A 12887-nucleotide genomic window follows, 5' to 3' on the forward strand; every position below is an offset into this window, starting at 1 on the left:
TGTGCAGGAGGCAGCTGATCAATGTTTCTCTATCATCAGTGTTTCTAGCTCTCTATCCCTCTCCCTTCCTCTCTGTAAAATATCAATAAAATATATTTAAAAATAAATAAATAAATAATTTCTTGGAACACATAGGAATTAAACTGCCAGGATGTGAATCCTAGCTCTATCACCTACTGGTTATATGATCTTGGGCAATGTACTTAGCCTAGATTTGCTCATCTTTAAAATAGAAATAATAAGCCTGGCTGGCATGGCTCAGTGGTTGAGTGTCAACTTAGGAACCAGGAGGTTGCGGTTCAATTCCCAGTCAGGGCACATGCCAGTCAGGGCACATGCCAGTCAGGGCACATGCCAGGGTTGTGGGCTCAATCCCCAGTATGGGGCATGCAGGAGGCAGCCGATCAATGATTCTCTCTCATCATTGATGTTTCTATCTCTCCCTCTCCTTCCTCTCTGAAATAAATTACCATATTTTTAAAATAGGGATAATAATATTTATATGGATCTCACAGACTTCTCATGAGAAATCAATGGAATAATCTCAATAAGTATTAGAACAGTGCTGGCATATAATAGCAGCTTAATAAATGCTAGCTATTATTATTTGGGATGTCTCAAAGAATGGGTAGGATTTTCATAACTGGAAAAAGAAATTTATAACTGAAAATAATAAATAATTAAAGTTGTAATGAAGCTGACCTTAAATGTGTGAATGATGAATTTGGACTTGGTTTTATAGGCAAGGAGCTACGGAAGACTTCTGAAGTGGGTCTGTGATATTATTACTGGTAGAGATATGCTGTGAAAAGGTTGCTCTCACAAACATGTAAAATGGACTGGAGCGTGGAAAGGACATGATCAAAAGAGTGGGGTACGCAGGGGGCTGTTAGCCCAAGGGAGAGCACGGAGAGAGAGCAGAGAAGAGTCTGAGCTGCCTGGACTCCCTACACGGAGCAGGAGGGAGAGGAAGAGAAAGTAGGGAAGGAGGCTGAGAAAAGATGCATGGACAAACTAGAAAATGCTGCAAATGCTGTCATGCAAACAAAGAAGAGCATCGAGGAAGAAGGGATTGAAGTGTAGGTCAGTTTTACAAAGAAACCAAGGAGGTAATAGCAGACAAAATATGGTTAGACAGACTAGAAGGCCATTGTAAGAAAAATATGTTTTTAAAAACCAACAGGAATTTTTGTGGACTGATGGTGATAAAGGCCAGATTTTAGAAGATATGGGTTGGATGGACAGTGAGTCAGCAAGAGGAGGTGGAGATAGAGTGTGGGAACCTCTGTACAGAAGTTTGGTTGCTGTGAAAAGCATTATTATATTCACCAATGTCTGGTTCTGCTGCCCTTCCTGGCATGTGGAAGATGGTACTTCTCAGTGTCCTTGCACTTGGGAGGAGGCCGGTAATGGTTTTTTAGTGGAATGTGAAGTGGGTCACTTCTGGACAGAGGCCATGAAAAGCCCCTGCCTGATTTTTCTCTCTCGCTCTTCCTGCTACGGTGGTCATGGAAAAGGCCTCGTTACTCAGATGACACAACCACAGGTTGAAGCCCCTTATTGCTGAGTCCCTGTCTAAGAGAATAATTACTCTCGAAGAGGCTCACCTGCTCTTCTGTGGCCATTGCATCAAGAAGAAATAAATTCTTGTCAAGCTGCTGAGATGTAGAAGTGGTATGTTCTCATAGCCTTGTCTTATCCCTGCTAATGGATAGTGAACTGGAAAAAAAGCTAGGAAAGTAGCAAAAGAGAAGAGCAGAGTCAAAGAAAGGATGTTGGTATTTCTATTTTTTGAGTTTTTATCATTTTAGGACAAGTGAGACCCAAGCATGCTTGTTAGGAAAATGGAAAGTTGGTAGAGAGGAATAATCTAAGATGACAAAGCAGTGTCCCAAAGAAAGTAGGAAATATGACAATGCACAGGCCCAGAGGTGGATCTCTACTCTTCTTCCAAGAGAGATGAAAAATCCAGACCCAGGATGAATACCTGGCAGTGGGGTTGGAGATGGGAGTTGAGGGAGCCTACCCTCGCCAGCCTATGCACTTAACTTCTGAGACAGGAATACGGAGGTTAGAATTTGGAATCCTTGGAGTAGAGCAATTTCAAGGGATGACGTGTGTCCACGACTGAAATAACCATGCATGCAATGATCTCCTTTGTGTATCAGCTTCTGGCAGCCGTCCATGAGGGATGACTGGCAAGGCCTGCTACAGACTGCATTTCATTCTTTTGGTTTAAATTTTGTAGGCATTTTTTAAACAGAATCATTAATATATAAAAAGTAAATTAAGCCATGCCCAGAAATGGTTAAAACTGGTTTTTCCAAATTCTAGCCTAGGCTTCCACCCCCACTGTGTCTCCATGTCCTTTAATGAAATTAGCTATTCCACTGACAGGCCAGGGCTGGTCCCCTCACAGAACAACACATGCTGTGCTCTCCCTGGGAGTGCACTCGCCATGAACTTTGAGCCACACATCTGCTGCAGAGAAGGAACTCTTATTCCCAAAGGGCTGACATTAGCTGAAGATGCTGGGTTCATCTCCACCATAGCCTATTTGTATTAGATGGGCTGCTGGAGAATCAGAGAAATAAATTCAGTTACTTTGTCCAGATCTCATTACAATGCACCCCCAACTATTGTTCTTTTCATCAGCTTGATGTTATTGTAAGGCTCTGTTTCTGCAACGTGAATATTTGGATTACAACCATTATCCATCCTTATTTACCCCCATGTTTATATCTGGACCCCGAATATATTTTCCCAATGTCACCACTCCAAGCTTTTTTTGGATTTAAAGTAGTTGGCAAACATTTTGTGTAAAGACCCAGATAGTAAATATTTTAGGTTTTGTGGGACATACAGTTTCTGTTGTAACTACTGTACTCAATTCTGTCATTATAGCATTGAAGACAGCTAGAGACAATAGCTACATGAATAAGCATGGTTGTTCCAATAAAACTTTATTTACAAAAATAAACAGTGGGTGGGATTTAGCCCGTGGGCTGTACTTTGCCAACCCTGATTTAAAATGAATTAGTAAGAAGGTTTCAGGTGAACTGAGAGACAAAAACCAGTATCTTTTCATGTTCATCTCCTAGAAGGAAAAAATAACTAAAACATTTTGTTGGACATTTTATTTTTTCTGCAGATAACAGTATGGGATTTTTCTTCTTCCCGTATATATAGTGCATCTTAAATTTTGAGATTCTTCTCACACACACACACAAAGTTGCAATGTGCAGTAGAATTTGATTCAGAAAAGCGAGGATTATGTGGCTAAAAATTGGGGGATGAAAGTATCACTTATCTGCAAACAGAGTGTCTTCTTTAAAAACTGATTACCCAGACATTGAGTTGATTATAAGAGATGTACAGTAAAAACAAATTTGCTGACCTTCATTTCAGAGATCAAAGGTTAAATTCATACCCTCTAGGATGGTTCTGTTAAATCACTCCCAAGCAGCCTGGTGACATATTTTCGAAAAATATTTCTCTCTGACTTTATCAAGTGTTCTTTGTGTTCTGGAAACATGATTTGAAGTCCCAGCTGGAGCTGAAACCACATGAGGCTCAGATAGCTGAAATTCCTCTTCAGCTACCTCCAGAGGCACATGGTTAGGTGGATAGACATTCATTGCAATGGTTCACACCTCTGAGCCTAGTTGTTCATCAAATATTGAAATTAACATTGTACACTGGAAAACAAAGGACTGTATGAACCATGCATCAATAAAGAGCTAATATTGGCCACTTTGAAGTCCTTGACTTTGGGCTGAAGAAACACATTTAAATTGTAATGTTCATCAATGATTGGATGTTCCCAATTTCCTTGACTCTAAGCAATGCCCCAGAGCAGAACCCCAACATTTCAAAAACTAGGAAAATTTGTGTACAATTCTACTGCTTTCCTCAACTTGTTTTGGGGGAGAAGAATCTCAAAACTTAAGATGCAATATATTAGAAGGTGGAAAATGCCATACTGTTGTCTGCAGAAAAAATAAAATGTCCAACATAATGATTTAGTAATTTGTGTACAAGTTAGTCCAACCCAAAAACATTTTTTAGAAACAAAGCACATTTTCTGTCTCTTTAATTGTAAACTCATACAAAACCTTTCAATAGCAATGGTTTACAAAATTCATTTCATCACAAAGTTTTATCAGTCCATAATGAGATGAAAATAATTAAGATACTGGTGTAAGTATTTTACATAGCATTTTAGTTAAAGAACCTTACTTTAGTCTCTATTTTTTGTTAAACAATCAACTTTAATTAATTTTACTTAATTATCCTATCTAATAAAAGAGTAATATGCAAATTAACTATCACTCTGCTACACCCACAAGCCACACCCACCAGCCAATCAGGAGCAAGTATGCAAATTAACCCAACCAAGATGGCTGCAGCCACAGAGAGAGCAGGAGGCTTGGGTTTCCCCAGCAATGGAGGAAGCCAAGCTTTCAGCACACTCTGGCTGGCCTAGGCCTCCACTCAAGGCTACAAAGTTTCAATTGTAGAAGATAAATAAATCCCAGATACTAGGTCCTCCACTTGGGTTGCCAGGGGGCATGGCTGGCCTACAAACCACCACAGGCCCCTCTCCCAGGCCACCCCATGCCCCAAGGGAACCCCCACCCTGATCCGGGACTCCCTTCAGGGCAAACCAGCTGGCCCCTACCCATGTACCAGGCCTCTATCCTATCTAATAAAAGAGTAATATGCAAATTGACCATCACTCCAACACACAAGATGGCTGCCCCCATGTGGCCAAAGATGGCTGCCCCCATGTGGACACAAGATGGCCACCACAAGATGGCCAGCAGGGGAGGGCAGTTGGGAGGGACCAGGCCTGCAAGGGAGGGCAGTTGGGGGTGATCAAGCCTGTAGGGGAGGACAGTTAGGGGTGACCAGGACAGCAGAGGAGGGAAGTTGGGGGCGACCGGGCCTACAGGGAAGGGCAGTTGGGGGAAACCCAGGCCTGCAGGGGAGAGGAGTTGCGAGTGGGGGGGGACCAGGCCTGCAGGGGAAGGCAGTTAGGGGTGACCAGGTCTGCAGGGGAGGGAAGTTAGGGGCAAACAGGCTGGCAAGGGAGCAGTTAGGCATCAATCAGGCTGGCAGGGGAGTGGTTAGGGGGTGATCAGGCTGGCAGGCAGAAGCGGTTAGGGGCAATCAGGAAGGCAGGCAGGCAAGCAGTTGGGAGCCAGCAGTCCCGGATTGTGAGAGGGATGTCCGACTGCCCGTTTAGGCCAGATCCTACTGGGATCAGGCCTAAATGGGCAGTCGGACATCCCTCGAGGGGTCCCATATTGGAGAGGGTGCAGGATGGGCTGAGGGACACAAACCACCCCCCCCCCATACACGAATTTCATGCACCAGGCCTTTAGTTATTTAATAAAATGATGTTAGCAACCCTATATTGGTCCTGGTTCTTTTAAAGTACAATTGCTATGGACTTAGTTATGCCCTCTGCAACTCATATGTTTAATACCTAATCCCCAATGTGATAGTATTTAGAGATGTGATTTGGGAGGTAGCTACAGTTAAATGAGGTCATGAAGTTGGGACCCTCGTGATGGATCAGTGGCTTTATAAGAAGAGGAAGGGAGAGAGATTTCTATCTCTCTACCATGAAGACACAACAAGAAGTGGCCATCTTCAGGCCAGGAAGTAGCCTTTACCAGGAATCAAATCAGCTGGTGCTTTGATCTTAAACTTTCTAGCCTTCAGAATGGTGAGAAATAAATGTCTATTGTCTGAGCCACCCAGTCTGTGGTATTTTGTTATGCTAGTCCAAGAGGGATAATAGAACACTTCTACTATTTAATGAGTATGGAACTGAGAAGATAGAAGAGTGTTATTGAACCTTTAACTATTAATATTTGCTGGCTCAATAAAGTAACAAATTTGGATATTTTCTTCTCTACCAGGTTTGGAGGATCTGTTCTTGCTGGCTGACCTCTAAGAATCTGTAATGTAAAAACTAAGGTGAATAATGTTTTATTTTTGGGGAGCATGTGTGTATACTCAGGAGGAGGTATCATCATTGATGTAGTAGGAGGCAGGTATTGGGATACCTGATTTGTTGGGTGAAGAAACAGAATTGATTTTTCTAACTGTGAGAGAGATGAAAATTAAACCCAAATGTTCCCACAGATGGCATTTAACTCATATTGCACATACTTCCTTTTGTAGCATAAAGCAAACCAATGACAATTTAGTAATTGAAGTTTCCAGTAAGATACATATCAGGTATCCAAGGCTTGGCTTCTTAATCTATAAATAGGGATAATAATATGTCCAATCTCATGGGGTTGGTTGAGAATTAGAGATAATGCATGGAACACACTAGTTACTGGCATAAAATAAGTGCTCAATAAATGCTTTGTGCTATTTGGATTATATGTTAAAAAGAGACAAAAAGGGATGATTTTAATCATGGAATTACTTTCCCAAATTTTGAAGCTAAAATAGAAAATAAAATTGCTAGATCTCTATCAAATAAAGCCAGTCAAATGGTTGGAAGACTTCCATCTGAGACTTTGCTACTAAGCATGTGAGGGATGAGGGGATGATAATCAAAAAGGATGATAGCCTGGCCAGGTGGTTCAGTTAGTTGGAGAGTTATCCCATACACCAACAGATTTTGGGTTCAATTCCTGGTCAGGGCACATACCTGGGTTGCAGTTTTGATCCCCAGTGGGGGTGTGTACAGGAGGCCCGATTGATGTTTCTCTCTCACATCAATGTTTCTCTTTCTCTCTCTCTCTCTCTCTCTCTCTCTCTCTCTCTCTCTGTCTCTCTCTCTCTCTCTCAAATCAATAAAACATATTCTTGGGGGAGGATTAATAAAAACCTTGCCTGATCACTGAAATGAACCACCAACCCATAATATGTCAGCTAGAGAAAGTTGTATGATACTGATCAAAGCCCCTTTGGATATAAGAAACAAAAATCTACTTGAAGTAGCCAAGGAAGGAGGATTACTTAATCAACAATTTATCCAACAAATAGAGTGCTCACACTCTCCCAAGACCTGGTGGTATCTTATAGCATCTTAGGGTGAGGAGTCCAGCCAAACCTCATGGACTAGTGGTGGAATCTGGGGCTTATAAAGCAGATCCTCTATTTTTCAAGATCTATATAGTCTTTCTTATATCTTTTTATGCCTTCACTACCTTTTTTGTATCTACTTCACTTTTCTCTTTCTCGCCTTGCCTTTTTTCTCTGAGTGTTCAGTTTGGGCATGGCCCAGATCAGTTCTTAGACCCAATCTCCGTGTTCTCCCCACTCATGTATTTACACCAACTGAATCCTCCTCTTTGAGATTTAAAGCATCTAAAGAAGGGGTCTGACTGGCTTAGCCAGCCCATGGTTCCCCTTGAGGTCAGATCACCTTATTTAGCTGAAGCCATAGTGGGGCTCTCTAGTGCGCAAGCATGGTGACTCAGGCCCACTCATTTCCGGGCAAGGTGGGGGGCAATTTTGGAAAATGGGTTTAGTGCATGCTCTGGTCTCCAGGAGGAAGGAGGGATGAATTGATAATGGTTCCTTGCAAATTTATCCCCCCCATGGAAAAGAAAACCAAAAGTCATGTCTATTCAGAAGGTATATATTCCTGTCTTTTTTTTCAAAGGGCAACCTATAAACTCCTGGTTTTACATTATGTCCAAGTCTTTAGGGAAACACGTCCAGCAGTGGTTTGTGCCTGTTTCATACTTGTTTTCTTTTATTTGGCAGCAAAATAAAAATCGTGTTTCGAATAAAAGCCCAGATCTGTCCCCTTACATGTTTCATTAAGCATTATATGCTCTTCCTGTCTCTTGTTCCACAGTCACGTCCAGGCATGCTTTACAGACTCCTTTTGTGGGAATATTTTGCTCATTTCTACGTTTATGATTTCTTATACCACAAAATAAATCTAACATTTAACATAGGGTTGGAGGATTTGAGGAAGATAAAAGTCTCTTATCAGATCATTGTTTATATTAACGAGTTAATAAAAATTGTTTTTTCTTGATGCTGTTTTAAAAAAAAAACACACAAAAAAAAAACTGCAGGGAAACCTAAAACTAGAATATATTTCTGAAGAGGACAGGAAAGACAGGGAGTGGGTGAGATTGTGGAGTTGGAAGTCTTAGCCCAGGCTTCACCCCTCCCAAGCTGTGTGTCCTTAGGCAAGTCTCATAACCTTTCTGGGACTTACCCTCTCCTCATTAATCATAGGGGTGATACTGCCTTGACCTTGAGCCCACAAATTTGTTTGAGGACACATTGAGAGTAAAATAATATGCTCTCACAAAAATACTTTCATGATTTGTGAATATGCTTCAAAAAATGGAAGACTAGTTAAAAGACTAAAAATATCCTGAGCCCAGGAAACTGAGTGTAACTTCCTCCCTTGCCATGTGACTCCCATCAGCAGTTCCTGGTGGCTTTAGAGGCAGATGGGTCCAGACCCTTTGTACTAACTCTGCCCTGTCCAGTTCCCCACCATCTTGTGGACTGATCCCATCATATTCATCACCCTGATTGTTCTTGGATCAGTCCCTCCAAAGTGGATGCTCATATCTGATAGTCATTTACTGGTGAAAACTAAATCAAAGTACATTAGCATCAAGCATGGTGCTAGGCTGTGACTTTATAATACTGATAAAACAATAACAATATACCAGGTGGTCTTTTAAGCACTTATATCAATGATGTCATTTGATGCGCAGGACAAACCCTTGCTTAATAAGTTAAGAACTGAAGCAGGAGAGATTAAGTAATTTGTCAGATGTTAAGCAGACTGTTAGCTGTGGAATCAGGCTGTGAATCCAAAAGATCACTAGAACTTCCACCCTGACCCCAAGGGGCTTATAATCCACTAGGAGGTTGTATTTCACATTCCACTAACCACAACATAGAATGACACACCCAAGCCTAATGCTGTAGGCTAAGGCAACTCAAATGTGAGCTTATTTTCTCCTCTTTCTATCAGGAGGGCTTCAAAGAGAAGTTAACAGCTGAGTTGGGTTTAGGCATAGAGCCAAGCTGACCAGATCTCCCTTGTCACCGTTCACTTGGACTTACCCACCCAGGATTTTAGATATGATTCCTGCCAGAGTTTTCAGTAGCCACATTAGCCTGGGTGTCAGTGAATCGAAGGGGGAGAGGGTGGAAAAAAAACCCTCAGTTGAGGGGTCAAATGCTCAGTGCTTGATAATACTACAAACTACCCATCATCCAGTTTTCTATCTAGTGTGTGCTTGCTTCAGGCAACTCATAAAATCTGGGGCCCTGGAGATCATCTAGCTCAATGATAGCAGATAGATTTCATTTCATGTGCCAACTCCAATCCACTGAGGGTTGCTGTTGGAACACTGGGTCTAGGAGGATCCTGAGGCTATCAGGGATCAAAGGAAAAAAATGCCTCAATTGATTAGTGATGTATGACATGGGCCCGGGAGTAGAAAATCATGGCATACATGCAACATGCATACCAGACGGAATCTAATCCAACATGCTTGTTTTGTAGAGGAGGAAATAGGAAAGGTTGGATGCCTCAAAATCACTTAGCAGGTTAGTGGAGAGTTGCCTGGTTTCTAGTGTTCTTTCCATAACACCTCAGCTCCTGTCAAGGAGAAATTGGTGCTCACGGATCAGCAGCAAAGCCCAGCAAGCAGATGACATTATGCTTAGTACAGTATCTGTGTTAAGTGTATTTCATTCTAATTCCTTGAAAGCTGATGATCCATGTAATGTAACTCTATTCATCAGAATATCTGATTATTCAGATCATTCCCTGACTTGGCTGGATAATAGCCAATAACCATCCCCCAGGCAAGGAGCAATTTATTCCAGACAAGAGAAAAGAAGACAGGTCAAGGTCTCCGTTCTTTTTCTAAAGAGCCAATGATAAGCATTTATGTAGTTGGACTGTTTGCCAGTCTGGCCTGAGATGTCAGTTAAACCTGATAAAATAAAATGCATTTGAAGGAATGATGGCTCTCTAAACAGCGAGCTCAGCTAAGTTAAACTCTGGTGGACAGATTTCATCATCTCTAAGCATTCCTGAGGTACGAGCTAATCAAGGAGTGAGCCCTGAGGAACCAGTGGGAATTCATAAGTAGACAGGAAGAAAGAAAGACATACCTAGCAGGGGAACTGCATTTACAAAGGTTTGGTGGTAAAAAGGCGTAGAGCCCCTCAGTGGGGAGTAAGATCAGCCTGGTTTGAGCATTAAGTCTTGGGAGCAATTGAGAAGCCAATGTACATGGTGAGAAGAGCCTGGACTTTGCAGTCAGATGGACTTCCAACCCAGTCCTAACTCTGCCACTTGCCAGCAGGATCCCAACACTGCGTGCATCTTCTCTGGGTCTCAGTTTCTTCATCATATGTCCTTCAATCTATATATATAAAAGGCTAATATGCAAAGTGTACCCTCAGGAGTTCAACCAGGAGACCAGGAGTTTGATCGCTTGCTATGACGTGCGTTGACCACCAGGGGGTGGCACGGAATGAAGAAAGGCCCCAGCTGGCAGCTGGCAAAGAGAGGCCCCGGTTGGCAGCCAGCAGCCAGGGAAGGGAGGCCCAGGTCGGCAGCTGGAAGGACCCGATCAGCCCTGATTGCCAGCCAAGCCTAGGGACCCTACCTATGTATGGATTTTGTGCACCAGGCCTCTAGTATGGTATTTAAAAAATGGCTGAGATAATGATGTCAAACACTTGTGCACAGTTCCTGGAATTTAGTTAGTGCTGGACAAATGGTCAAGTAATTCATTAAAATGCTGGCTTATTATATTTTGTAGGGAAGGCAATACTGGGACAGGCATGAGAAGCTTTGAGTTCTGGTCCCAGCTCTGCTACAAGCCAACACTGGGACCTCAGATGCTTGGACATAGTAAGCATTAAATAAATATTTGCAGGATGAATGAATAAGAAAATTCAAGAAGGATTTCACATCTATCTAAGGAAGACTGATTTCTCAGATCCCTTTTAACATAACATTCTTTTGATCTCTGTATTTCTCACAGATGGGCAACTCCACTGCTAGTTGGGCACCGTCATGGCCATGAGGCTGAAGTCCCAGCGAAGTTCAGAGAATGCAGCATTTGACTTCAGCAGTCCCTGGGCTGAATCACACCTGAAGATTTGACCCTAACCATCCAGAGATCCCATAATGCTCCACTTCGCCTTGGAGCTGACTGACTCCAAGCAAAGGAAAGCAGATTTTAAAACAAGGGATAGCCCAGGGTGAATGAGACCTGGGGGTGCATCCCAGCCTCTGCTCATGCATATGAATTGCTGTCACAGCACTGTTCTCTTCCTGGGCTTTCAGCCTCTCACCTGCGAATCAGGGCTTTTGCTGCTTGGGCACCATGAAAGGTCAGGACACTCCATCCACCCTTGACCCTGATCTGCCACATTCAGGCGGGGTGCCAGCTTGTTCAGCAGAGAGGGAATGGCAAGCTGGGTTTGCTGAACCATCAGGGCACCAGCTGGGCTCAGGGAAGGCCGTACTTTCCCTGGCTTCCTGTTCCCTGGCGGAGATCCCCTGGTGGTGTGGGCTCAGACCCAGAAGGGGGCAAAGGCGCTCAGAGGCAGGGAGACAGCAACATTCACAAGATGAGAGTTCAAAAGGAAATAGCACAAGCTGGAAGTAATTGATGTGTTTTTTGTGCTTCAAATATGCCTGCTTTTGTTTATTTTTTTAATCTCAACAAGTCACAAGCACTGAATGGTAAATCAGATTTCTGTTTTCCCCCGCTTTTGGTACTCCAGCTAAAGAGGAGCTTTTACATGGCTTTAAAGATAAAACTTCAGAAGGCCCTAGCTCTGTGCCCAGGAGGCAGGGAAAGCAGCCATCAGACAGGGAGAAGGAAGCGGCAAAGGCTGGCTCATCAGCCCTTCCCTGAAAATGAGGTTGGAACCAGGAAGTACAATGAGATGGGAACCAGCTGATAAAAGCAAGAGCCAGGGGACCAGAGAAGTCCGGGGGCCAGTTTGTTATTAATGTGGGATCAATAAGAAAATTGTTACAGGTTTCCAAGTAGAGGACAGACCGTAGGAATATTCTGCTGATGAAAGATGTTTCTAGTATCTTTTCTTGTTGCAGATTAAAACAACTGGTAGAGAGGAGACACCAACCAACTAGTAGGTCAAATTCAGATTTGGAAATAGAAAGGATGGGGCTAGGTTGTAATTTTTCTAACCTATGTCTTACTCAAACAACAAGAATGTTTTTAGCACTATAATATCATTTAGTTATGTATTCATTTATTCAATAAATAATTATTAAATATCTACGATGTAATCATCCCTCTGGGAGATACAAGAGAGAAATAAATGGATAGTCTCATCAACAGACGTGTATAAAAATGTGCTAAAATGAAAAAGAGAAAAAGGACACAATTAACCATCCAAGAGTAGATGCTCTATGACATAATCAGTCTGTTGACGGTATTCCCTGAGAGCTGGAGTGGTTTGGGAGGGACAGGTTGGGGAGAGGGGAGCAGGAACTGGTGCAAAGGGAACATTCCAGACCAGGGGAAAAGATTGGCAAAGGTTTGGAGGGAGGCTCAAGCAGAGTATCTGAAGGACACTCGTCTGCCTGAGATGGAGATATTCAAAAGCTCTCTTGAAAACAAAGGGGAGTCTTTGCTGACTTTCAAGACCAGAGTTTACCACATTAAATGGTAATTTAAGAAGGCAAATCTGGCAGCCATGTTCAGAGAGGGCAGAGTGGGAGAGTTGAGGAGGGAGGGGTCAATTGGGGCCACACCAGCGATCCAGGGGCAGAGATGGGACCAAGCCTGGTTGGGCATAGCCTATCTTAACAGATGGTTCCCATTGACCTTTTCAAATATCCCAGGGCCCAGGCAGGTGTCCAAACTGACCAAAGA

General features: G+C 42.8%; 1 protein-coding gene across 4 annotated transcripts in view; it reads left to right on the plus strand.

Annotated features, from left to right (window-relative positions):
* Positions 1-12887, plus strand: part of RNLS (renalase, FAD dependent amine oxidase) — a 318654-nt gene that overhangs the window by 282805 nt on the left and 22962 nt on the right. The window contains exons 7-8 of one of the 4 annotated variants that reach the window (XR_013961612.1): positions 10794-10885; positions 11019-11370. Coding sequence is in view for 1 of the 4 variants with exons in the window: in XM_080687541.1 (XP_080543667.1) it covers positions 5931-5975 (45 nt within the window). In the remaining 3 variants the exon portion in view is untranslated. Of the gene's footprint in view, positions 1-5930; positions 5989-10793; positions 10886-11018; positions 12282-12887 lie in introns of those variants that run through there. The other 3 variants (XR_013961614.1, XM_080687541.1, XR_013961613.1) reach the window with 3 other exon arrangements.

This window comes from Plecotus auritus, assembly GCF_963455305.1.
Source record: "Plecotus auritus genome assembly, chromosome: 9".
Lineage (NCBI taxonomy): Eukaryota > Metazoa > Chordata > Mammalia > Chiroptera > Vespertilionidae > Plecotus > Plecotus auritus.